Source organism: Aquarana catesbeiana, linkage group LG06 (genome assembly GCF_042186555.1).
Source record: "Aquarana catesbeiana isolate 2022-GZ linkage group LG06, ASM4218655v1, whole genome shotgun sequence".
NCBI lineage: Eukaryota > Metazoa > Chordata > Amphibia > Anura > Ranidae > Aquarana > Aquarana catesbeiana.
In genome coordinates this window covers 275,609,444-275,633,608 of record NC_133329.1, presented here as the reverse complement: position 1 = coordinate 275,633,608, position 24,165 = coordinate 275,609,444, and the positions used below count along the sequence as shown (strand labels likewise).

General features: G+C 41.3%; 2 protein-coding genes across 2 annotated transcripts in view; one reads left to right on the top strand and one right to left on the bottom strand.

Annotated features, from left to right (window-relative positions):
* Window positions 1–22,334, top strand: part of DYTN (dystrotelin) — a 58,512-nt gene extending 36,178 nt beyond the window's left edge. Inside the window, exons 5-7 of the mRNA XM_073633386.1 lie at window positions 4,627–4,786; window positions 17,970–18,387; window positions 19,986–22,334. Coding sequence (XP_073489487.1) covers window positions 4,627–4,786; window positions 17,970–18,387; window positions 19,986–20,089 — 682 coding nt within the window. The 3' untranslated portion in view covers window positions 20,090–22,334. The remainder of the gene's footprint in view (window positions 1–4,626; window positions 4,787–17,969; window positions 18,388–19,985) is intronic.
* Window positions 22,335–22,455: 121 nt separating this feature from the next.
* The window catches only part of FAM237A (family with sequence similarity 237 member A), a 76,598-nt gene continuing 74,888 nt past the window's right edge, over window positions 22,456–24,165 (bottom strand). The window contains exon 3 of the mRNA XM_073633388.1: window positions 22,456–22,753. Within this exon, the coding sequence (XP_073489489.1) occupies window positions 22,620–22,753 (134 nt within the window). The 3' untranslated portion in view covers window positions 22,456–22,619. The remainder of the gene's footprint in view (window positions 22,754–24,165) is intronic.

Below are 24,165 nucleotides of genomic sequence, written 5' to 3'. Positions count from 1 at the left end.
TGTAAGGAGAGGACACTGAGCAGCTGTTTTCACATCTGGACACTGGAGCACTAGTGTGGGACACCAGAACACCATTTTTATTAGGGGGCCACACAGGTGCTCCAGTGTATACTATAGGGGGGGGGCTACATCTTTGAAGCTTGTACTAAACAGGTAAAGTATTGCAGCTTGACAAAGGACAATAAAAAAAATACATCTTGGAACTCGGCTAAAATAGACAATTGTACCCCACTTCCAAGCAATGTTTCCTATTTCTAGTTCTGCCATCAAATATCTGTGTGCTAATTATACCATTTTTGTTTTACATAGGGGAGAAAAGACTCGGAGGACACCCCTCATTCGAGGAGACCAGAGACCTCCCACCTCCGGAAGAAGGTGAAATACCCCAAAACCAAGTGGAGCAGGAGGAAGAAGAAGATGTGGTGGAGATTGGCACCACAACAGGTGAGTGTCTGCGACCACAGGCTCAGGTAAAAGAGATGGATGGTGGCAGATTTTTGAGACCTGTTTTTTTTTTCTTTCTCTCTTTTTAGGTGATCGTGATGTTGTGGATCCAGAACGTTTCACATCAGAAAGTGCCCAGATCCTGATCGGGGAGATCATGGGGTGTAATGCCGAACTGCAAAACATACAGCAAAAAATCAATGATGTTATTAAAAAAAATAATAACATCATTGATGTTTTGGGGCGAATTTAAAACCCCACAAAATCACTTTTTGTATTGTGGTCCAATCTTTTAAATTTTTTTGCAATGTTTTGAAAAGCCAAATTTGGAGGATGCACACAGTGTGCCAACATGTGCTATCTGCCATCAAGGGAGATCAATGGACGCGTTTTGGGGGTGCAACCCCTTCCTCAATTATAAAGTCGCGTTGAGGAAGGGCTTGCTCCCCAAAACACGCCCTGATGGCAGATAGCACATGTTGACATTCGTAAATTGGTGTGCATCTTCCAAATTTGGCTTTTCCAGGGGTGATTTCCCCCCATCTGAACGCTATATCAAACCCAGTTCCTAAATACTGATGTCTGATATAGCCTTCAGGTTTTACCTAATGTGAACTTTGTAAGTTCAAGTTTTTTGTCTTTCTTGTTGGTTTTAACCAGGCCTGTTTTATCTGAAATGGACATTTCTATTTTTGATAATGCTACTGCAAAAATTGTTATACAACAAACATGTTGGTTTGTTTTAAAAACCATTGGTAAATGCACATGTGATTGTGCAGGTATAAAAAAGTTGCTTACTCAAGAATGTGTGGATTATTGTGTCAACACTACAATACAACACTTTTGGGGTGATGTAATTGTTGTTTTCTGAGAAAATGGGGGTTATTTCCTAAGGGCAAATCCTCTTTGCACTACAAGTGCAGGTTCCGTGCAGTTGCAAGTGCACTTGTAGTGAAATGTGTTTTTGCATTTAGGAAATAACAGCCAACAGTGCTTTGTATAATAAGGTTACACAATCACGACATTTTCTGGACTCAACACATTTCTGTCAGGGTCAGCTAAAACAAACACAAGCAGTAAATGTCCACAAAGAATTTTCTTTTTTTGTTTTATTATAAAAAGGCTTCACATATTGTCTGGCATATTGATAGCCCCCCTACCTGCAAAGAACTCCAGGTAGCGTAACCGGACATCACGGGCACTCAGGGAGGGCAAGCCAGGACGGCCACTTTCAAGCGCCGTCAGTGTGGTTTGATGTTGGATTCCGGCCTCAGGCCCAACTGAGCCAGCATAGTTGGCCGAATGTTTCCTTAAAAAGTTATGGAGAACACAGCATGCCAGTATAATATGGTTCAGTTTATACTCCGCCATATGGATGGGTGTCAGAAATAGTCGGAACCGGCCGGCCAGGATTCCAAATGTGTTCTCCACCACTCTTCGGGCTCTGGCCAGCCGGTAATTAAAAACCCTCTCTTCCGGGGTGAGGGTCCTCATTGGGAATGGCCGCATCAGGTGGTCCCCTAGCGCAAACGCTTCATCAGCAACGAACACGAATGGGAGTCCTTCCACATTGTCCTCTGGAGCTGGCAAGTCCAAGCTGCCATTCTGGAGATGCCTGTAGAACTCCGTCTGGGCGATGACTCCACCATCGGACATCCGGCCATTCTTCCCCACGTCCACATACAAGAAGTTGTAATTATCCGACACCACCGCCAACATCACTATACTATTAAACCCCTTGTAATTATAATAGTACGACCCTGAGTTGGGTGGTGGGACGATGTGGACGTGTTTCCCATCAATTGCCCCTCCACAGTTAGGAAAGTCCCACCGCTCGGCAAAGTGGGAGGCCACAGTCTGCCATTCCTGTGGCGTGGAAGGAAACTGTTGAGGAAAAAACAATAAACATTACTATTTTTACTCTGAAACATGGCAAGCAGATTAGACACAAACATTATGGGGCAACCTCCAGATAGCATTTATTAAGGGGAATTTAACAACACCAAAGTATAAGGTACACCTATCATATTCCCTCTCCCCCCCCTCTCATGGGCCATTTCTAACATTATAGGGGGGTTGGAATCTTGGACAGGTAACCCTCTTCACTTCATTGAGAGATGAATGCCTAAATAATGGGTATTACTTGGAACAGCCCCTCCTTAGTTACACTATTGGCAGACCACTGGACAGGTAAGAAGTGCCATAATACAAAGATATAAATACACACTGTACACATTTGAGGACATTTGGACATTCTGCTATTACCTATCAAGATAATAATAGGATACAAAAACTTTAAACAGTACCATTGGAAAGTATACAGGCAGGCCCTTGCACTACATGCTTTGGGGAATTCATCCATAAATCTGAGCACTAAAGAGGTGGGTATAGTGTGTATGGGTTTGGAAAAGTCATCAGATAGATGATTGAGGATACATAGAGAATTGGGATCAGCTGACTTAGCAGTTGGGGGAGGGAGGGTTACTAAAAATTATTTGGGGACACCACAAAAAAAAACCTCTGGCACTCTGCCTGAAATTAAAGCTAAAATAACATTTCCAAACATTTTAGGGGGTATTTGGGGTAAAGCACTACTATGGAGCTGATAAAATACATTGTTAAGTGACTACATGAGGTGAATATAGGGCAGGAGACACCATGCTGGGGAGGTTAGTGAAGGGCAAATATATATGAAGGACATAAAATAATAATGACATAAAAATCCAGCATGCATGAGGACAAAGGGGACATTCACAGCATATTACAATCATGGTAATTAGGGAATGAGGAAAGAAATACAATATATTAGCAAACATTCAATACAATAAAATGTGATATTAAAGGATAAAAATCTTACCTTCATATACTCCTTCTGCAGGACCTGGATGATGGCAGAACAGGTCTCTGGGATGATGATACCCAGAGCCTGGGGGGAGATGCCTGTCGAGAACTTCAAGTGCTGCAGGCTTCTCCCTGTGGCCAAGTACCGCAGGGTAGCGACCAGCCTCTGCTCCGGAGTGATGGCTTGCCTCATGCAGGTATCCTGCCTGCTGATATAGGGGGTCAGTGAAGCCAACAAACGGTGAAACACGGGGGCCGTCATCCTGAGAAAGTTCCTGAAATCATCAGGATTATTCTCACGGATCTCACGGAGCAAAGGCATATGAGAGAACTGGTCACGCTGAAGCAACCAATTCTTGGTCCATGAACTCCTCCCCACCCTGTTCATGGACTGGACTTGTGTCAAGGTCAGGACCCCAACACCAAGCCCCCGCACAGCACGAACTCTACGAGGAGTATGCATACGAAACATGGCTAGAAAACGGTCGGCTGCTCAGAACGAAGTAACAGAACGCACTGAAGAACAGCAAGGCCTGTGAAGAGCGACCTGAAAAACAGTAACGAACGAACAAGAATACAATGACTAACTAAAGTCATGCGGAACTTGCTTGCACGCACTGAAGAGCAGATACAAACCCACAAGCACAAACTGAACGGCAGAAAACGATCTGAAAGCCACGAGTCTGAAAAAGCGCGAATCGTCTCTCACCAAACTTTTACTAACACAAGATTAGCAAAAGGAGCCCAAAGGGTGCCGCGCTTGGTTCTGAACCGGTCTTTTCTAGTCTCGTCGTACGTGGTGTACGTGACCGCGTGGTTGGCGATCGGAAATTCCGACAACTTTGTGGAACCGTGTGTAGACAAAATAAGTTTGAGCCAACATCCGTCGGAAAAAATCCTAGGATTTTGTTGTCGGAATGTCCAAACAAAGTCCGACCGTGTGTATGCCCTATTACAATTAATAGTAAAATCTGTGTAATAATGACCATGTGACTGAATAACAGCATGTTCCTTATAACCTAATATAGTTATAATATAGTATAAGCCAGTATCTGCATTTGATCAGAATATACCATTAGAATTGATTTGAAGTGAAAGCACAAACCTATTGTTTTAATTTAGGTCCTACCAATTCATGTCACGTGAGATCAACCAATGCAGTAGTCTTTATAGAATAGACAATTTGATTTCTGATTCTTTGGACAATGCTGAGCAAACTGATATGTTCCGTTAATATCCTTTTTGCCCTCAGGTCACTCTGCTACTATTAATCACTGCAGGAATGAAAAGTTTTCTCAAGTCATGTATCTTTTTTTTTTTTTTTTTTTTATTGCAATGCAGGTTACTGAGGAAGCAATTAAGTCTCTGGAATGGTGCTGTCCAAGTGCTCCAAGAAACTCAAGAAGACAATCATTGCAGAATAGAAGCCCATATACGTACTTTAGCAGTGAACAGTGACTGTCTGAGAAAAGAACTGGAAGAGCTAAGACAGAATGTTCAGGTACTACCAAAGCAAGGCAAAAGTACTTATTGTTTTTGTTTTAGTCGGAGCTGATTAAATCTAGGTGACTTTTATATTATGATATTGTAAGGTAAAAATTGTACACATTTAAAGTTATTTCTTAAATCTAGATACAGGGACAAGATGCTTTTTTTTTGCAGTTTGACAGCCAGGTCCTGTTCTGTGTATCAAGAGTGCACCAGCAGCTCCTTTATGAATCAAGCCTTGTAAATAGATTGTAAAAATATTGCTACAATATACAGTATTTTGGTTAGTGTATACGTGCAAAACAAAGACTTGCTCTTTGATGTGCACATTTTGTCAGTTCCAGCAAACATGCAATTGTAAAATAAAAAAAATAAAAAATAAAAAACACTTATGTATCATTTTATTACCTTTTAGACCTAATTAATGTGTATTAATTCCTTAATTAACTTATTTTACAGTTTGTATGCAAGCTTGTTTCATTTTTGCACTGCTGCTTTAAAGGCTAAGTTCACCTTTTCTTTTTTTTTCTAAATTCCAGCTCCCCTATGTACCAATATAGCATTAATGTACTAATTTTGTGATAATAAATAATAATAAAACAGCTCTCCATTAATTCTACACCAGCTTATCTCCTTCTCTTGATAGCTTTTTAACCGCTTGCCGACCGCCACACACAGATGTACGTCGGCACAATGACACAGGCAGGCAAATGAGTGTACAGGTACGTCCCTTAAAATTTGCCGCCTCTCGGGCGTGCGCGAGCCGCCGCCGGCGCACGCCACGGGATCGAGCCCGCGGGTCCCCGGGAACTCGATGTTCTCTGGCGGGCCGCAATTGCGGTGTGGAGAGGTAGAACGGGGAGATGCCTATGTAAACAAGGCATTTCCCCATTCTGCCTTTTGTCATGACAGAGATCCACTGCTCCCTGTGATCGGGAGCAGTGATCGCTGTCATGTCCTAGGTAGCCCCTCCCCCCACAGTTAGAATCACTCCCTAGGACACACTTAACCCCTTCATCGCCCCCTAGTGGTTAACCCCTTCCCTGCCAGTGTCATTTACACAGTAATCAGTGCATTTTTATAGTACTGATCGCTGCAATGGTCCCAAAATAGTGTCAAAAGTGTCCGATGTGTCCGCCATAATGTTGCAGTCATGATAAAAATCGCAGATTGCTGCCATTACTAATAAAAAAAAAAAAAAAATAATAAAAATGCCATTAAAACTATCCCTATTTTGTAGATGCTATAACTTTTGCGCAAACCAATCAATATACATTTTTTGCGTTTTTTTTTTTTACCAAAAATATGTAGAAGAATACATATCAGCCTAAACTGAGGAAAAAATTTGTTTTTTTTTATATATTTTTGGGGGATATTTATTATAGCAAAAAGTTAAAAATATTGCATTTTTATCAAAATTGACGCTCTTTTTTTGTTTATAGCACAAAAAATAAAAACCGCAGAGGTGATCAAATACCACCAAAAGAAAGCTCTATTTATGGGGAAAAAAGGACATCAATTTTGTTTGGGTGCAAAGTCGCACACCCGTGCAATTGTAAGTTAAAGCGACGCAGTGCCGAATCGCAAAAAGTGCTCTGGTCGGGAAGGGGGTAAAATCCTCCGGGGCTGAAGCAAGTAAAATCATTTTTAACATGTAGTAGAAAGGGTGTAATAGTTTATTCACTATTTCTGTCTAATGCATTAAGAGATAATTAAAATATTTTTTTCTTTTTTCCTTTTTTCTTTTTTTGTAGGATTTCAAAATTCTAACTTTTGTAAGATCTATTGTAACACTGCTATTAATTGTATTCTATAGATGAATTTGGAATTTGGTTTTAGTTCACAAGTTGGTACTTGGCTATAATGGTGTTTTAGTCAATAGAACTACGTAAATGATCTTGTCCTGTGACCTAAGGTTTGACAGTTTGATGAATATAGAATTGTCTGTATTTATCTTTCTATAGTTAGCACAGTTTTGTTCTCATAATTCTAAAATACTTTAAACTATAGAACATTTCAGGTTTGAAAGAATAAGGCTCCATGCACACTGAAGCTCAAAAAAGCTTTTTCTGGATGCCAATTTGCTGGAAGAAAACTCTGGTTGAAAAATGTGCTTTTAACAGCGTTTTGTACTAGTGTTTATGAGCGTTTATGAGCGTTTTTTAGCGTTTTTAATAAAAATACACAGAGGACACTCCAAAAATCCCACAATGCATTCCAAACTCCCACAATGCATTGAAAAAATAGAACGCCGAATGCTAATTAGCGCGCATTTATGAGCGTTTATCGGCGTTTGGCGTATTTTGGCGGTGAAAAACGGCACTTTGATCGCAAATTTCTGGCATTCAGAAAAAAGCCCATAAACTCCACAGCTCATTAAAGCTAAAAAACGTCCATGTGTGCATGGACACATAGGATAACATAGAGTGGAGTTTATGGACTTTTAAAAAAAACACCCAAACTCGAATAAACTGCAGTTTATCAGCTCCAGTGTGCATGGAGCCTTATGGAAAAATAACTTGTGTAAGTCAAATCTACATTGTACCTGTAGGGTTGATTTACTTAAACTGGAGAGTGCAAAATCTGGTGGAACTCTGCATAGAAACTAACCAGCTTCCAGGTTTTATTGCCAAAAGCTTAGTTGAACAAGCTGAAGTTAGAAGCTGATTAGCTACCATGCAGAGCTGCACCAGATTCTGAGTGCACTCGTTTTAGTAAATCTCCCCCACTGCATCCTGCATACAATATAACAAATATATATTTTGTGTGTAACAAAAGAAACAATGTTTCTTTATGAATCATTAAGGGATACAGGATTATAGTAATTCTGAAATGTGTGGGTTATATGTAGCTGCAAACAGAAGAAAAGTTAAAGGCCAGCCCCCTATAATTCTTCCCCTAGTTTTCATGCTTCAGTTTTTAGCTAGTGTCCTAGGAGGTTGGACACTTCCTCCTCAGCTATGCTCAGGAAAACTCTACTTATATTTTTACAATTTTTTTCTCTTTACTCAACCTTCTCAATATTTTGTGGATGTTTTTTTTTCCAATCAAGACTTTTATTAGGTTGCTTGAGCTGGTCTCCACAAAGCAGCTATCTGAATTGGCTGATCCTCAGATTTGCCTTGGAAGCTAGACCCTGCTGGACAAAAGATTGTGAAGCATACTTGTAATGTGGTGACAGTCAAGCATTTCTAGCCTCAGGGAAGTTTACAGGTCCACCCCCTGCAGCAACTCAAACCCCTCTGCTGTCCGCCGGTCAGTCCACCGGCACTTACCCCATCTAGGCGGCGGGCATCCGAGGAGCAGCGGTGAGGATCAGGCATCTGAGGAGAAGCAGCAGGGATCGTGCATCCAGGCATCAGCGGGGACCAGGCATCCAGGCATTGGCCAGAGAATCTTCTCCTCCTCGCTTACGCTGTGCGTCTCCTCCCCTCTTCGTAGGCGTCCAATAGGATCCTCTGTCCTTTCAGCCAATCAGGTGACGGGTATCAGACCGGCTTCCCAATTGGCTGGAAGGAGAATCAGTGTTGCAACAGTGAATATTCAAATTTCTTAAATAGTTTCTTCAGCTCTGTGTATACAAAGGAGCATGGGGAGCTCATGTCCATAATGGGGATGGTATTTAGATAGAATAAAGGTAGATAAAGCACCTGGACCAGATGGCATCCATCCACAGATCCTAAAGGAATGGAGCTCTGTCATTTCAAAGCCATTGTTTCCAATTTTTAGGGACTCGTTAATGATTGGAATGGTACCACTGGATTGGCATAGGGCCAATGTGGTGCCCATATTTAAAAAGGTATCCAAGTCTTTACCAAGTAACTATAGACCTGTTAGTTTAACTTATATAGTCAGGAAGATATTGGCGAGTTTAATAAAAGACCACATAGATGAGTTCTTGCTAGAAAAAAATATTTTAAGCAACAGACAGCATGGATTCGTGAAAGACAGAAGTTGCCAAACAAACCTAATTTCTTTTTATGAGGAGGTAAGTAAAACTTTGGACAGAGGGGTGGCTGTGGATGTTGTATACTTGGATTTTGCTAAAGCATTTGACACTGTTCCCCACACACAGCTAATGTGTATGGTATAGTCTATAGGCTTAGAAAGATCAGTTTGTAAATGGTTAGAAAACTGGCTAAAAGACCGAATTCAGAGAGTAGTGGTTAATGATTCTTACTCTGAATGGTCTAAGGGTATCAGTGGATTACCCCAAGGTTCATTGTTGAGACCCTTATTTTTTAAAATCTTTATAAATGATATATGGTCTGGCATTAAAAGTACAATTGAAGTCTTTGCAGATGACACCAAGCTATGCAGTGGAATAACGTCCTTACAGGATGTCTCCAACTTACAGGTAGACCTCAATGCATTGTTTAATTGGACAACTATGTGGCAAATGAGGTTTAATATTGATAAAATTAAAGTTATGCACTTGGGAAATAAGAATATGCAAGCATCATACATACTAGGGGGATCTGGGGGGTTTGATAGATTATAAGCTTAATAATAGCATGCAATGCCAAGCTGTGGTTTCCAAAATGAACAAAGTCCTTTCTTGTATTAAGCAAGGTATGGACTCCAGAGAGAGAGAGAGAGAGATAATTTTTCCCCTATACAAATCATTAGTAAGACCTCCTCTGGAATATGCAGTTCAGTTTTGGGCACCAGTTCTCAAAAGGAATATCCGGGAACTGGAGAAAGTGCAGAGAAGGGCAACCATACTGATAGAAGGCATTGAGGAACTCGGCTATGAGGATGGATATGAGAGTTGTCTTAACTCCCTTAATTCCCTATGAGAGCCGACATTAAAAAAGGTTCCTGCACTACTTTGGTCCGACTTTGGTCCTACTTCAGCCCACTGAATATCATTGAAGTCAGATCAAAGTCAGATCAAAGTCAGATCCTTGTCTTAACCATGCGACTTGTGACACTGTGATTACAGCAGCAGTTAAAAGAATTTATGTCACACTGGGATTGTTTGGATTGGTCAAAAGACAAGTCAGCCTGGGTTTAGGACGGGTTCACACTGGTGCGACAAACGCTCCGACATTGGGAGCTCTAGCGCTTGACGTGTGAAAATCAATGTTTCCCTATGGGAGCCATCTTAACTGGTCCGACACAAGTTGGTCCGACTTTGAAGATGCTCCCTGTACTGCTTTGGTCCGACTTTGATCCTACTTCAGCCCATTGACTATCATTGAAGTCGTATCAAAGTCGGATCGCTGTCTTGCATGATCCCACTTTGGCATGCGATTTGTGTTCTGATGATCTTGAGGGGGAAGTTAGTGCCAAATTTTAAATAAAAAACCAGCATGGGTTCCCTTCCAAGAGCATACCAGGCCCTTTGGTCTGATATGGATTTTAAGGGGAACCCCCTATGCCGAAAAAACAGTGTGGGGGTCTTCCCAAAATCCATACCGGACCCTTATCCGAGCACGCAGCCCAGCCGGTCAGGAAAGGGGGTGGGGACGAGCGCCCCCCCTCCTGAACCGTACCAGGCCGCATGCCCTTAACATGGGGGAGTGGGTGCTTTGGGGAAGGGGGGGCGCCCTGCGGCCCCCCACCCCAAAGTACCTTGTCCCCATGTTGATGAGGACAAGGGCCTCTTCCCGACAACCCTGGCTATTGGTTGTCGGGGTCTGCGTGCGGGGGGCTTATCGGAATCCGGGAGCCCCCTTTAATAAGGGGGCTCCCAGATCCCGGCCCCCCACCCTATGTGAATGAGTATGGGGCACATCGTACCCCTACCCATTCACCTAGGAAAAAAGTGTCAACAAAAAAACACACTAGACGGGTTTTTAAAGTAATTTATTAGGCAGCTCCGGGGGTCTTCTTCTGACTTTGGGAGTCTTTTCCAACTTCTCTGCATTCTCTGGCCTCTTGTCTCCGTGCTCTCCAGTTCTTCTCCCGCTCTCCGGTATCTTCTGCCGGGCTCCTCCGTTATCTTCTGCTCTTTTGTCCACTCTTTTGCTAGCATTGGCCCGGTCTTCTCCTCTTCCCTCTAGTCTTCCTCCGATGTTGACACGACACTCTCTCCTGCTGTAATTACGTGTGTGCGGTGCGCAACGACTTATATAGGCATTAGGGGGGGTTATGTCATCTGGTGACTCCACCCCTTATGACGTCACCACCCGGGGCATGATGAGACAATGACATCATAAGGGGCGGAGTCACTGGATGACATCACCCAGTGACCACGCCCCATGCATATATAAGTCGTTGCGCACACCGCATTACAGCAGGAGAGAGCGTCGTGTCAACATTGGAAGAAGAGAAGAGGGATGAAGACGACGGAGAAAACTGGGCGGGCAAAAGAGCAGAAGATAGCGGAGGAGCCCGGCAGAAGATAGCAGAGAGCGGGAGAAGAACTGCAGAGCGTGGAGAAGAGGCTGGAGAGCACGGAGAAGAAGGAAGAGACCTCTGAAGTCGGAAGAAGACCCCCGGAGCTGCCTAATAAATTACTTTAAAAACCTGTCTAGTGTGTTTTTTTTATTGACACTTTTTTCCTGGGTGAATGGTTAGGGGTACGATGTACCCCATACTCATTCACAAAGGGTGGAGGGGCCGGGATCTGGGTTGTCGGGAAGAGGCCCTTGTCCTCATCAACATGGGGACAAGGTACTTTGGGGTGGGGGGCTGCAGGGTGCCCCCCTGCCCCAAAGCACCCACCCCCCATGTTGAGGGCATGCGGCCTGGTACGGTTCAGGAGGGGGGGCGCTCCCTCGTTCCCACCCCTTTTCAAGTCGCAGGGCAAAGTCGGATCCAAAGTAGGACAGCTGTCATGTCGCACCAGTGTAAACCCGGCCTGAAAGTGCTCCCTGCACTACTTTGGTCCGACTTTGATCCTACTTCAGCCCATTGAATATCATTGAAGTCAGATCAAAGTAGGATCCTTGTCCTAACCATCCAACTTGTGAAATCCGACATGGTGATTACAGCAGAAGTAAACGAAATTTATGTCACTCTGGGATTGTTTTGATTGGTCAAAAGACTAGTCGTACTATCTCAAAGTCAGAGCAAAATCTTATCTTGTTCATTCAAGTCGGATGGAAGTAGGACCGATGTAGGACAGATGTAGCAGGGCAAAGTAGGATGATAGTCATACAATAGTCGTGTCGTATCAGTGTGAACCCAGCCTACATACATAAATGGTCCATATAGTGAACTTGGTGTTGAGTTATTCACTTTAAGGTCATCATAGAGGACAAGGGAGCACTCTTTACGTCTAGAGGAAAAAAGATTTCATCTCCAAATACAGAAAGGTTTCTTTACAGTAAGAGATGTGAAAATGTGGTGGTTCTGGCCTGCTCAGTAGATTGCTTTAAAAAAGTCCTGGATTATTTCCTTATTGTACATAATATAACTGGGTACTGACATTTATAGGTAAAGTTGATCCAGGGAAAAATCTGATTGCCTCTCGGGGGATCAGGAAGGATTTTTTTCTCTGCTGCTGCAGGAAATTGGATTATGCTTTGCTGGGGTTTTTTGCCTTCCTCTGGATCAACTGTGGGTGAAGGATTGTGTATATGGGATTGTATGATTTATTTAATTTATTTATTGCTTGAACTAGATGGATTTGTGTCTTTTTCAACCTGACCAACTATGTCAAATGTGGAAAATTTCAAGGGGTATGAATACTTTTTCAAGGCCCTGTATATGCTCGACATTGGACACTTTCCAGACCTGTGCATACTGGGCAGTTATTTGTAGAGTACAGCCCAAATATTGGTATAATGTTGAACTTTCTGGATAACCCAGCCTCTGGCAATCAGCTTGGTTGTTTGGCTGGCTGGCTGGCTGGGGGGAGGGGGTGGCTGACTGGCTGGGGAGGCCACGGGCCATCCCCCAGGAACATTGAGCACCAGCCACCACTGTGTCTGTGTATAAATAGTCAATTCGTTTGTTAGCTCTCATGTGTATGCACTGAGCAGGCTAGATACTGAGGCATGGGGAGCAGACAAAAACTGTTGAAAGACTTGCGTAACAAGGTAATGGAACTTTATAAGGATGGAAAAGGATATAAAAAGATATCCAAAGCTTTGAACATGCGAAGTCAGTACTGTTCATTCCCTTATTAAGAAGTGGAAAATCTGGGGATCTCTTGATACCAAGCCAAGGTCTCTTGATACCAAGCCACAACTGCCAGAAGAATTGTTCAGGATACAAAGAAAAACCCACAGGTAACCTCAGGAGAAATAGAGACCCCCCTGGTGGTTGGTAGGGATGGGCCGAATGGACCCCTGTTCGGTTAGTCATCAGAACTTTCGAACACCGTGAAAGTTCGGACCCAAATAATGAACCCCATTAAAGTCAATGAGACCCAAACGTCAAGAATTAAAAGTGCCCATTTTGAAGGCTTAGATGCAAGTAATCGGGCATACATTGGTTATAGGGGTCCGGGTCCTGCCCTGGGGGACATGTATCAATAAAGAAAAAAAAGTTTGTGAAAACGTCATTTTTAAATGAGCAGTGATTTTTTGATTTTTAACATGAAAACCTAAAAATGAAAAATTCCTTCCAATATAGTGCCTGGGGGTCCCCACTGTAAAGTGGCAGATCTGTACCATGTCTACAATCTGCTGCAGCAATAATTGCATTTATAAAGCCAAAAGAAAAGACATTTTTCCTGCAAGCTGCCTTTATTTTGCTCAGCAACAGCTGGGGAGCCGGTGTGTATGATGAGGCCACAATGTAGTGCATTGGGAACAAGATTAGAGATTTTTTGGATACATTCTGGTGTCACTTTGACTTTGTATAAAAGTAAAAATTGGTCTTTGGGTGTCGGTGGCACCTTCCCACCATAACCCTATAGAGGTACTCTTGATAAAAGCAAGAATTAGCCTTGCTGTAAAAAATTTCAATGATATGCACCTGTCAAACAGGTGCAGAAAAAATGGTCTTTGGGTGTCGGTGGTGCCTTCCCACCGTAACCCTTTAGAGGTACTCTTGATGAAAACAAGAATTGGCCTTGCTGTAAAAGAATTGAAATGATATGCACCTGTCAAACAGGTGCAGAAAAATTGGTCTTTGTGTGTGGGTTGCGCCTTCCCACCATAACCCTATAGAGGTAACCTTGATGAAAGCAAGAATTGGCATTGCTGTAAAAAATTGAAATGATGTGCACCTGTCAAACAGGTGCAGAAAAATTGGTCTTTGGGTGTTAATTGTGCCCATGAAACCTATACCAAAAACATTCTTCCAGATGAAATGATTGAACACCCTCAAAGCTAGGCAGCCTCTAAATCCTGCAGAGATTCCACATCCCAAAAAGACTTAATCAGTGACATCGGCATCAGGGGCTTCATAGTTGGTAATCCAGGACTTATTCATTTTTATAAAAGTCAAACGGTCCACGGAGTCTGTGGACAGCCGCATTCTATGATCAGTAAGGAAACCTCCTGCAGCACTGAATGCACTTTCTGAAAGCACGCAGAATGCAGAGCAGCCCAACAACTCAATAGCATACTGGGCAAATTCTGGCCAGTGGTCTATTCTCATGACCCACGCACTCTCTGTGGGGACGGGATGAGTTCTGAGACCTTACCCTTATGACAGTGGTCAAGGAGGGTTGCCAACCAGTAATCATCCTTCTCCTTTATGCCACGTATTTGTGGGTCCTTTCGCAGGCTTTGAAGCATGAGATTGCCCATGCGCCTCAAATTTGTTGAGGCTTGAGAAGCAGACTCCTCGGGGTCACTCAGGATGACAGCATCTGAAACTTCCTTCCTCCCAGCCACATACTACTCCCAAGGGTCCTGGGGTTGGAAAGCCATCGTTTACAGATTGACGCTTGTCTTCCTCTTCTTTGAAGCCTATGAAAGTGTCAGAATCCTCCTCCTCATCCTCCTCCCCTCTCTCCTTCTGTGTGTTCTGTGACATAGGAATGATGATGTCTAGATAAAGTGGGCCTTGAGAGGAAAGGAAGACCTCCTCTTCTTCCTGCTGCTCTGCCTACAGTGCCTTGTCCATAATGCCACACAGAGTCTGCTCCAGCAGGAACACAACAGGGATTGTGTCACTGATGCATGCACTGTCACGGCTCCCCATCCTTGTGGCCTCCTCAAATGGTGACAATACAGTGCATGCATCCTTAATGATCAGCCATTGGCGCGGGAAAAAAAAGCTGAGGCGGCCTGAGCCTATCGTTGTGTCGTATTCACACAGGTACTCGTTGATGGCCCTCTGCTGCATGTATAGCCGCTCCACCTGGTGGGCATGTCACAAATCAGGCGGTTTACAAGCAGATGGACTTCCCGCTACTCGTATGACCGCCTGAAATGGCTACAGACTCTTCTGGTAAGCTTTAGCACATCCTGCAACCCTGGGTACGTATTTAAGAAACACTGCACCACCAAATTGGGGACATGTGCCAGGCATGGCACATGTGTCAACTTTCCCTGTCTAAGGGTGGACAGGAGGTTTGAGCCATTATCGCACACCACCATTCCTGGCTCCAGCTGGCATGGTGTGAACCACCTCTGGGCCTATCCCTGCAGAGCTGCAAGAATATCTGCTCCGGTGTGGTTCCTGTCCCCTAAACACACCAGCTGAAGCACTGCATGGCACCTTTTAGCTTGACTCTGGGAATAGCCCTTTAAACGCTTAGGGGGTACCTGAATTCTGCAGAGTAGGGCATGGAGGTGGCGGAGGAGGAGGAGGGTGAGGAGGCGGGGGGAGGGGGAGGAGGAGGGGGTAGAGCTCTCAGGTCTGGCATCATCACCACCAGCTGAATAGAGACGTGGGGGCACAACAAACTGCAGACCGAGCCCTGTCCTGCATCCTTTTGAGTTGCAAGCAGCGTTACCCAGTGTGCTGTGAACTAAATATATTGTCCCTGTCCATGCTTTCTGGACCACGTATCACCAGCAAGGTGGATTTTACGACTGACTGCCTTGCCCTATGATGCCAGAACATTCCCTTCCATGTGATGGCAGAGAGATGGAACAGCCTTACATGAAAAGTAGTAGCGACTGGGAACCTGCCATTGTGGTACAGCACGTTGTGCGAATTTACGGAAGGGGGCAGAATCCACAAGGCTGAAAGGCAGAAGTTGGAGAGCCAACAGCTTTGACAAGCTTGCATTTAGACACTGAGCATGTGGGTTGCAGGAACTGTATTTTTTTTTTCCCCTGCAGCAGATGGGGCAGAGAAATTTGCCGGCTACAGTCTACAGCTGGTGGTGTGCTGCTGGCAGATGTGCTAGGGACACCCTGTCCTATACCATCATCCCTGTCAGTGGAGGCTGCTGAGAGCTAATGACTCGGTATAGCAGGGGCAGACTGAAGTGGGTAAGGAGGAGGAGGAGGGACAGATTTGTGCCCCATTTGTGTGGCTTTTAGGTGCTCTGTGGTTGGATGTTAAATGCCTTGTTAAGCATGTGGTACCCAAATGGTTGGTGTTTTTGCCACGTTTTATGAGCCTGAGGCATATAGCAACAGTTCGATCTGCTGCATATGTGCTGAAAAAGGCCCAGACAGCTGAACTTTGGGGAGTGGGCTGGGAGATAACAGCTGCTGTCTCTTTGTCTCTTTGTTGATGTCGGCGTTGATGACGGTGTTTAAACGTCACTACACTGACACTGTCCCTACTCTAGCTATACACTAATGTACAGATTACTGACACGGTCTCACTACACTACACTGTAACTATCTAAGCTGTCCCTACTCCACCCTAATGTATGTATGAATGACACGGTCTCACTACACTACAGTGAAACTATCTGAGCTGTCCCTACTCTAGCTGCATACTATGCAAAGCTGAATGATGGTCCTCTTCACTACACTCACGCTATCCCTAGACTGACACTAAACTAATATTCTATACTGACAACTGAAGCAAAATATCACAGTATAGCACACTAACTAATAGCACTGAACAAGGCCCTGTTCTATCTCTCTCCTCGCCGAAATCACTCACACAATGAGCTGCATGGTCGTGTTGCCAGAAAGAAGCCTTTATTGCTGCCACAAAAAAACCCTTGTACAATATGCCCGACAACACCTTGACACACCACACAGCTTCTGGCACACTGTAATCTGGAGTGACGCTACCAAAATAGAGCTATGTCAGAAGTCCCTGTACATCTATTTTGGTATAATGTGTCCTCACTCCCGCCTTTTCTAGCTGTTTACTTGTTGATCTTTGGGTCAAGACTGATGTTTGTCCAGCATTCCTTTCCTAATATCAAAGGTTGTCCACCACATTATTGTTGAGGTCCATCATCCTTAAAATAGAAATTCTCCTCTACGGGTACTACCTGTAGTGCTGTGGAACACAGATTCATTTATGGTGTTTTTACTTGTCAGTAGCAATTTCCATACTTGCTCCCCATTTTTATTTAGCATATTTTGGGCATTGATTCATTTCAATATTCTTCTAATCAGATTTCTCTCAGTGGCTGTTGCCCACTTTTGGTTGCCCCAAAAAAGTCATAATTACCGGTACTATATTCCTGTGTTCCTCAATGGGTGAAAGAAAATAAGGTTTTTAAATTTACTGCAAATTTTATTTTCCTGATGTTGATTGAGGGACACAACTCCCACCCATCTTGTTGATTGGCCCTATGTACTACTTGCCCACAAAACTGAAGCAAAACAGTTTCCAACAGGTGTGCCTACTAAATTATTAGGAGGTCAAAGTCTCACATGTATTATGAAGTATCCCAAGCTCAGATATTGCTTTCTCATGTCCCTTCACTTGTTAAATTATCTCATGGCTATATGGAGGGAAAACGTCACATAGTGTAAGACTGTTATTTATTAAAAGACAAAAGTAAATAAAACAAACTCATATGAATAATTTCTAACAACTTAGTACAGGTACAGCTTGCTAGAAGCAATACAACAACAGAGTCTCCTCCTAAGCAATCAATGTCCACTCCCAGACATCATCAATGTGATGATGTCACAAACACCTGCTTGGTGGTTCAGACTTTTTTAAGAGACAGGCATGCATGTATTATTTTCATCATGTAGCTGTATATTAACCCTTCACAGCAATAAATAAATGCATTCATCCAAAGTGTAATGTTTTAATTATTCCCTGCATAGTTCCCTTTCTATAGCTAAAGAATCTATACAACTTACACTATTACTTTAATTTCATAGAATACTTACATTTTTTTTTTAATCTGTGAAATCCTGATTGAAATAATATTTTAAATATATGTTATTTTCTTTCTTTTTTTTTTCTAGGGTATAATTTATTTCTCTAAGAGAAAACAAAAAATGGACCGAAGTACACCAAGGTTTCCTCATTCCATTAGTTTGGACGACTGCGGTTATAATAAGACTAGGGTATCCATCCAAAGGAGCAAGAAGAGCTGTCAGCTGAATTTAGAGAGAGAAAATGACCATCTGAAGGCACGAAACAAACAGACACTGACACATATGAGACACTTGTGTGAGTCCATTAAGATTTCTACTAGCTATAAAGAAAATTACACACTAGGAACTGAAATGAGGCCTGAAAAAAGTAGCTTTGCTATAAAAGATACAATAAACAACCAACCTACACATGGTCCTCAAGAGTCATCTGCGAAGAATGAAGAAGATGAGCTCAGGGAGCTTATAGAAAAACTGAAAGACGCATTATCTCTCCAAATACAGCCAGGTAATGTACTTATTAACCTCTGGCTACAGCAGCTGACATTTCATAATCGTTTGACAGATTTTCTGGCAAATTTCTGCTAATATGAGAAACACAAAATCATTTAAGCAGCATTACATAATTTTCACAATCATTTTCCGTCACTTTTAAATCCATGTTCTCAATGGCAATCGCAGGGGTGTGCTTGGGTGTGCTGTAGAAAACCCAAAATTTCTTTAAGCACCACCATCCAGTGGACCCCTGCTTCATAAGCAAAATATTCTAGTAACACTATGCATGCAACAGTGCTTCCATCCTCTGTTGGGCAGAGTACTTCCTCTGCCCAACAGATAAATTACAGTGCTGGCAGCAGCATAGGAAAGACGAAGCTTTGCAGAACCAGGTGCTAAGGTAAGTAAAAGTAGTGAACACCAATGCTGACAATTGCTTGCTCTGACTTTTGCTGGGGGTATAGTACTGGGGTTTATCGCTGAGGGTTATTGCTTGCCCTGATGCTTACTGGTAGTTACTGCTGGGGGTTATTATTGCTGGCCCTGACACATGCTTGGGGTTGTGCTGGATTTTTTTGTGCTGGGGGTTATTGCTTGCCCTTACACTTGCTGGATATTATTGCAGGGGGTTATCATTGCTGGCCATAACACTTGCTGGTGCTTATCACTGGCCCTGACACTTACTGGAGGTTATTTCTGGGGTTTATCATTTCCGACATTGACTCTTGCTTGGGGTTATCAATACAGTTACTGACACCTGCTGGGAGTTGTCATTGCTGGCTCTGACACCAATGCTGGGGGTTATTATTACCATGGACACCATCAATGAGGCTTGCTTTACTCAAACAATTTCTTCAACTGTACCCCCTAGGCTCTATTTCATATAAACCTTAGCAAAGCATAAGGGGAAAAGGTGGCATGCTACAATCTACGTATCAATCATATAAAATGTATTATTAATTTTTATTTTAAAATATATATTTATTATTATTATTTTTATTATTATTTGATTTTAAATATTTTCGGCATTTTTAATAATACCAGCAGTGGCAAATGGAAAAGGAGACTGGCTAAAGCCAATATACAGTACATATATACATAGCTACATATACAGTTTCATGTAAAAGTTTATCCACCCTGTTCACATCACATGTTTTGGAAATATTTTTCAATTTAAAAAGGCATGGAGAAAAAAAGTGACATGTTTTAGGGCTTAAGAACTTTAGCTTTTCTTTGGCTTCTTCCTCATGGCCTTCTTCTTCGCTTTCTGAACCCTCCAGTGTAAAAAAAAAAATACACTGTATACATGCCTTAAAGAAGGACAGCGGTAAAGCCCAAAACAACATTTGATACACATGGGAGAGCAAGATGAATATCAAAAAGAGGAACTTTATTTTGGTACAAGCTTCCAAAAACCTGCCAATACATACCTATTAGTTTAGTAGATTAGTTGATTTTAATGAGATGTGAGTTTATCCAGTTTTGCTCATCTCAGGTATCCTGCTTTGAATATTTGGTCTGCTCTAATACTCTCATATGTGTATCAGAACTATATATAGGTATTTATAGTTTTCCATAAATAATTGAGGGTTTTTTTTTTTTATCTTCTAGGACAAGTGCCTGAAATAAAACAGGAGTTTCTACATACTGCAGGGCAGGTTTGCAGGTCCTACTCTGACCTTATAGGCAAAGTTATTGAACCAACTTTAAAATGATACTTGGAAGAGTTAGCACTGAATTGACGTTATCAATTAGAAAGTAACTCTGGTTTTGCAAAATGCCATACAAGCCATTTTGTAATTTAAAGCTTTTAAAATCTATATAAATGTTTCTCTTTTATCTGTAGCCATCTACATTTTTTTTGCTAGCAACAAAAATGAAATCAGGTTTACAATGGTATTCTGTTATGTAAACTAATGAGTGATAGAGGGGGATACTTGGAGGAAAAATGTTCAGGGTGGGCAACACTAATGTAGTGATGTTCAATACTACTCTAAAGAGTTGACAGTAGGCAGAATTATAATACAGAGGAAGCAGAATTGAAGACCCCCAGGCCTGCTTCATAATATGTTCAATACTTTACACATCTTTTTTCTGCTAAAAATACTCAATATGTGTGTGTCTTTCAACTGTGTATTTATTTAACGTGTGTTGCTCTTTGTGTGTTTAAATGAAATCCAAAATACTTTACAATATACCATCAGCAAAAGTCTACATCTTACATTCAAAATTTCCCAGAATCCTTTTCCCTATAAACTTGTAACTGGTCTTCTTCCACTATGTAAGTAGCATCCTCATCACCTCCCCATATACAAAAAACATCAATGTATTTAGTGCAGTAAAACTACACTTACTTATGCAATTTGCATATTGAGGTCTCATGCACACTGGTTATTGTAAAACGCTGTTACTCCTGACAGGTGAAAATCAGCGTTAAAAACTCACCTGCATTTTTTCAAATCAGTTTAGACGAGTTTAGCAGAGTTTAGCAGCCTTTGGTGCTTGGGCATTTATTTATTTCATTGGCTAGAATTTTTTTTTTGGCCATTGAAATGAATAAACACTGAAGTTGTAAATGTGCCTAGCACTTAGGCGCGTTTAACTGCGTTTAGTGTTTTTATGCCCAAAAGCTCCTCTCCTGAATGTAATTATTTTGCGTTCAGGAGAAGGAGCTTTGACTGCCTATAAACTCTGCTGCTCCTACACTCCTCTAAAATTGTATGTGTGCAAGGGCACATTGTATTTTAATGAGGTGCATTCAGGGGCTTAGGCAAAAAATGCCAAAAGCTCCAAAAACGTCAGTTTAGGAGCAGCAGTGTACATGAGGCCTAATACTTTAGGACTTGTTTTAATGTCATTTTTATGGGGCTACAATATGGTAGTTGGTAAGTCACAATTACTACTTTAATGTTTATTATTACTTACCAAAGTTCTATAATCATTTTCTGTAAAGTTGAAGTCCCCCACCCTGCTCTAGCTAATCATTCCAGCAATAAAAAATTACCTTTTTAGCTGTAATTGTAGTTATGTGGCAATTTGGAACCCAAATCTTCTGGACTACAGAGTGGGAATGTCTTCCTTTGGTGGCCTATGTTGCTGCCTGGTGACATGGATACTTTCCCATGAATTCATTAACAGGGGTCTCACAGGGTCCTGAAAACTCCAGTAGCATTATGGTGACATCATGACTACAGTGGTGGGTCATGAGTCTTCACTTTCAGAGGTGTGATGGAGGATCACATGAATGCGGATTTAGGTAAGTTAAAAGAGGCTTAGGAAAGACCTCTCTAAATGGGAATAGGCCGAAAGGAAGGAGAGGGAGTTGTCAAATTTTGCTTGGAGAAGAGCATTAAGTGGGCTTGGCCCTCAGTAGGCATAATGGGGGATTTTTACTAAAGGCAAACCCACTTTGCACTACAAGTGCACTTGGAAATGAAGTCGCTGTAGATCTGAGGGGGACATACAAGGAAAATAAAAAACAGCATTTTAGCTTGCACATGATTGGCTGATAAAATCAGCAGAGCTTCCCCTCATTTCAGATCTTCCCCTCAGATCTACAGCGACTGCACTTCCAAGTGTACTTTTAGTGCAGATTGGATTTGCCTTTAGTAGATCAACCCCAATGTGTCCATTTGAAGAATAATTCCAGTTTGTTTTGCACACCTTATTTAGTGTATGCAAATATCCATGCAATGTAAAAATATTTGTGTCAGTTATCGCAGCACTGAATTATAAAGCTCTGTGCTACAATCAGTACTTGTAAGGTCCCATTCCCTGGTGGTTAGCAATTCAGTATAACGGAGTAAGACATTTTTTAAGTACAGTACAATTTCATTTTAGTTAATTTGTATTATTGCAAGAAATACATGGTACTTTTGAATATCTATTCTATTTAGTATAGAAAAAGTTTTTTTATTTTTCCAACAAAATCAAATATGTATTTTTCATTTAACTTATGGGTCCATCTGAATGTGCTGCAAATGTATCTTGTATATTCTTTTTAATATGTATCATATCATTTTAGCATAATGATGGTATGCACAAAATCAAATAAATATGTTAGTTCTTCCATAATAACTATTTATTTATTTAATTATTTAAGGCATTTGTATCAAACAATGTTATTAGAATTTCCAAGCACAACCTGAAAATGAATGTATGACAAACTATTCATTATTTGCTCAGGGTTCATTGATTTAATGATATGAAAAAAAATGTCATTTTGGTTTCCACATTGCTCTTAGGCTATTTTCTCTTCATGTGTCTTTTGATAATGCCAAGTAGCCTGGATTCACTTTTGTTTACGTTGATACCCTTTAACTGTTCAAGGAGTTCTTCCCATTGTTTTGGTAATGGTCTTCGATTTTGAGAAAAGGTTCCTGAAAAATAGAAGTTAACATGATTTAGCAGTCAGCAAATGAAATCTGTACACTAACAGTAAATAAGTAGAATTTTGAAACATTGTTTTTATTACATGCTGTTATGACAGACTCAGAATCTGTATCTGCTTCTTTTTAAAGTAATCAACTTTTTATTGCTTAGAGTTACCTTCATCTGCTACAAAGAAGACAGTACTATACATAGGTATTTAATTTCTTTTCCATCATTCTATGTTTATGTTTAGACTTCTAGTGTAATTTCACAGAAAGTACTATTTCACGTGGTGAGTTCTGGCTTTGATTCTATTTAACATGTGAACAAAAAAAAAAAAAAAAAAAAATTTGTGAGACAAAGGGGTCTGCAAAAGTTAAAGAGACTACACCATAAATTATGGTCATCAAATTGTGTCTCCAAACAATTGAAAATTGTATACAAATACTAAATTGAATATCATAAAACATTTAGTTTATTGTAAAAATGTAGTTTATTGTAAAAATAGGGTCTTAAGGTATTAAGGCTAATAAGGCTATAAAGGTATTAAACCCAAAAGCAAACATTTATTATATTGCAGCTTACCAATTCCTAGATGTGATGGCTGCATTTGTTTTCTTTTTTAGACTTTCGTTCCTTTATTTTCACCTGGTGATCCTGCCAGTAAGTCTGTTGTTTTTAAAAATAACTTAGTGCTCTGCACTTAGAAGGTTGAACCAAACCATTTACCACTGACGGAGTGCTTGCAATTACAAGCAAACAAACAGAGGAGGCAAAGGGATCTTGTTAAATCATACCCTATATAGAAAAAGAACCCCACTTTAATCAAGAGTTGCTGTCCCCTTTCCCCCCAATTTTTTATTTTTTTTATTTTCCCTAGCCACAACATGCTAGCCAATCAAGGATTATATATTTACAGGGGATACCCTTAACAAACAAGTACAAGGTCCAACTATGCAATATTGTGGAAAAGATGGCACTCCGACCAATTTTATTAAGGATGGTATCAACAGAGCAAAAGATGTTTATCTTTAAACCCACAGTTTTTGCTTGATAATGTAACAAAATAAACTCAGACCTACTGTTTTTTCTCTGTATTATCCCAGCAAGGCTCCTAATATTAGTGAATCCTAATATTTGAGAAAATTTATTTTTTAACAATAGAAATAAGAAGGAACAAAGCGCTCAAGGAAGCACATTTTTTTTTTCCAAACACAATCACACTGTATTTTTAAAGTTACAATAACCCTCTCTTTTTGAAATACAACTGATTAAGTGTATGTTTAATCCTTACACTTACAGATATATAAGATCATTTTAAAAAACCAGCATGCCTCGGTGACTACTTGCACATTCTGTAACTCAATCCTGGCAGCTATGATACAAAACTATATAAAACCTTCATTCCCCTGCAAACAAT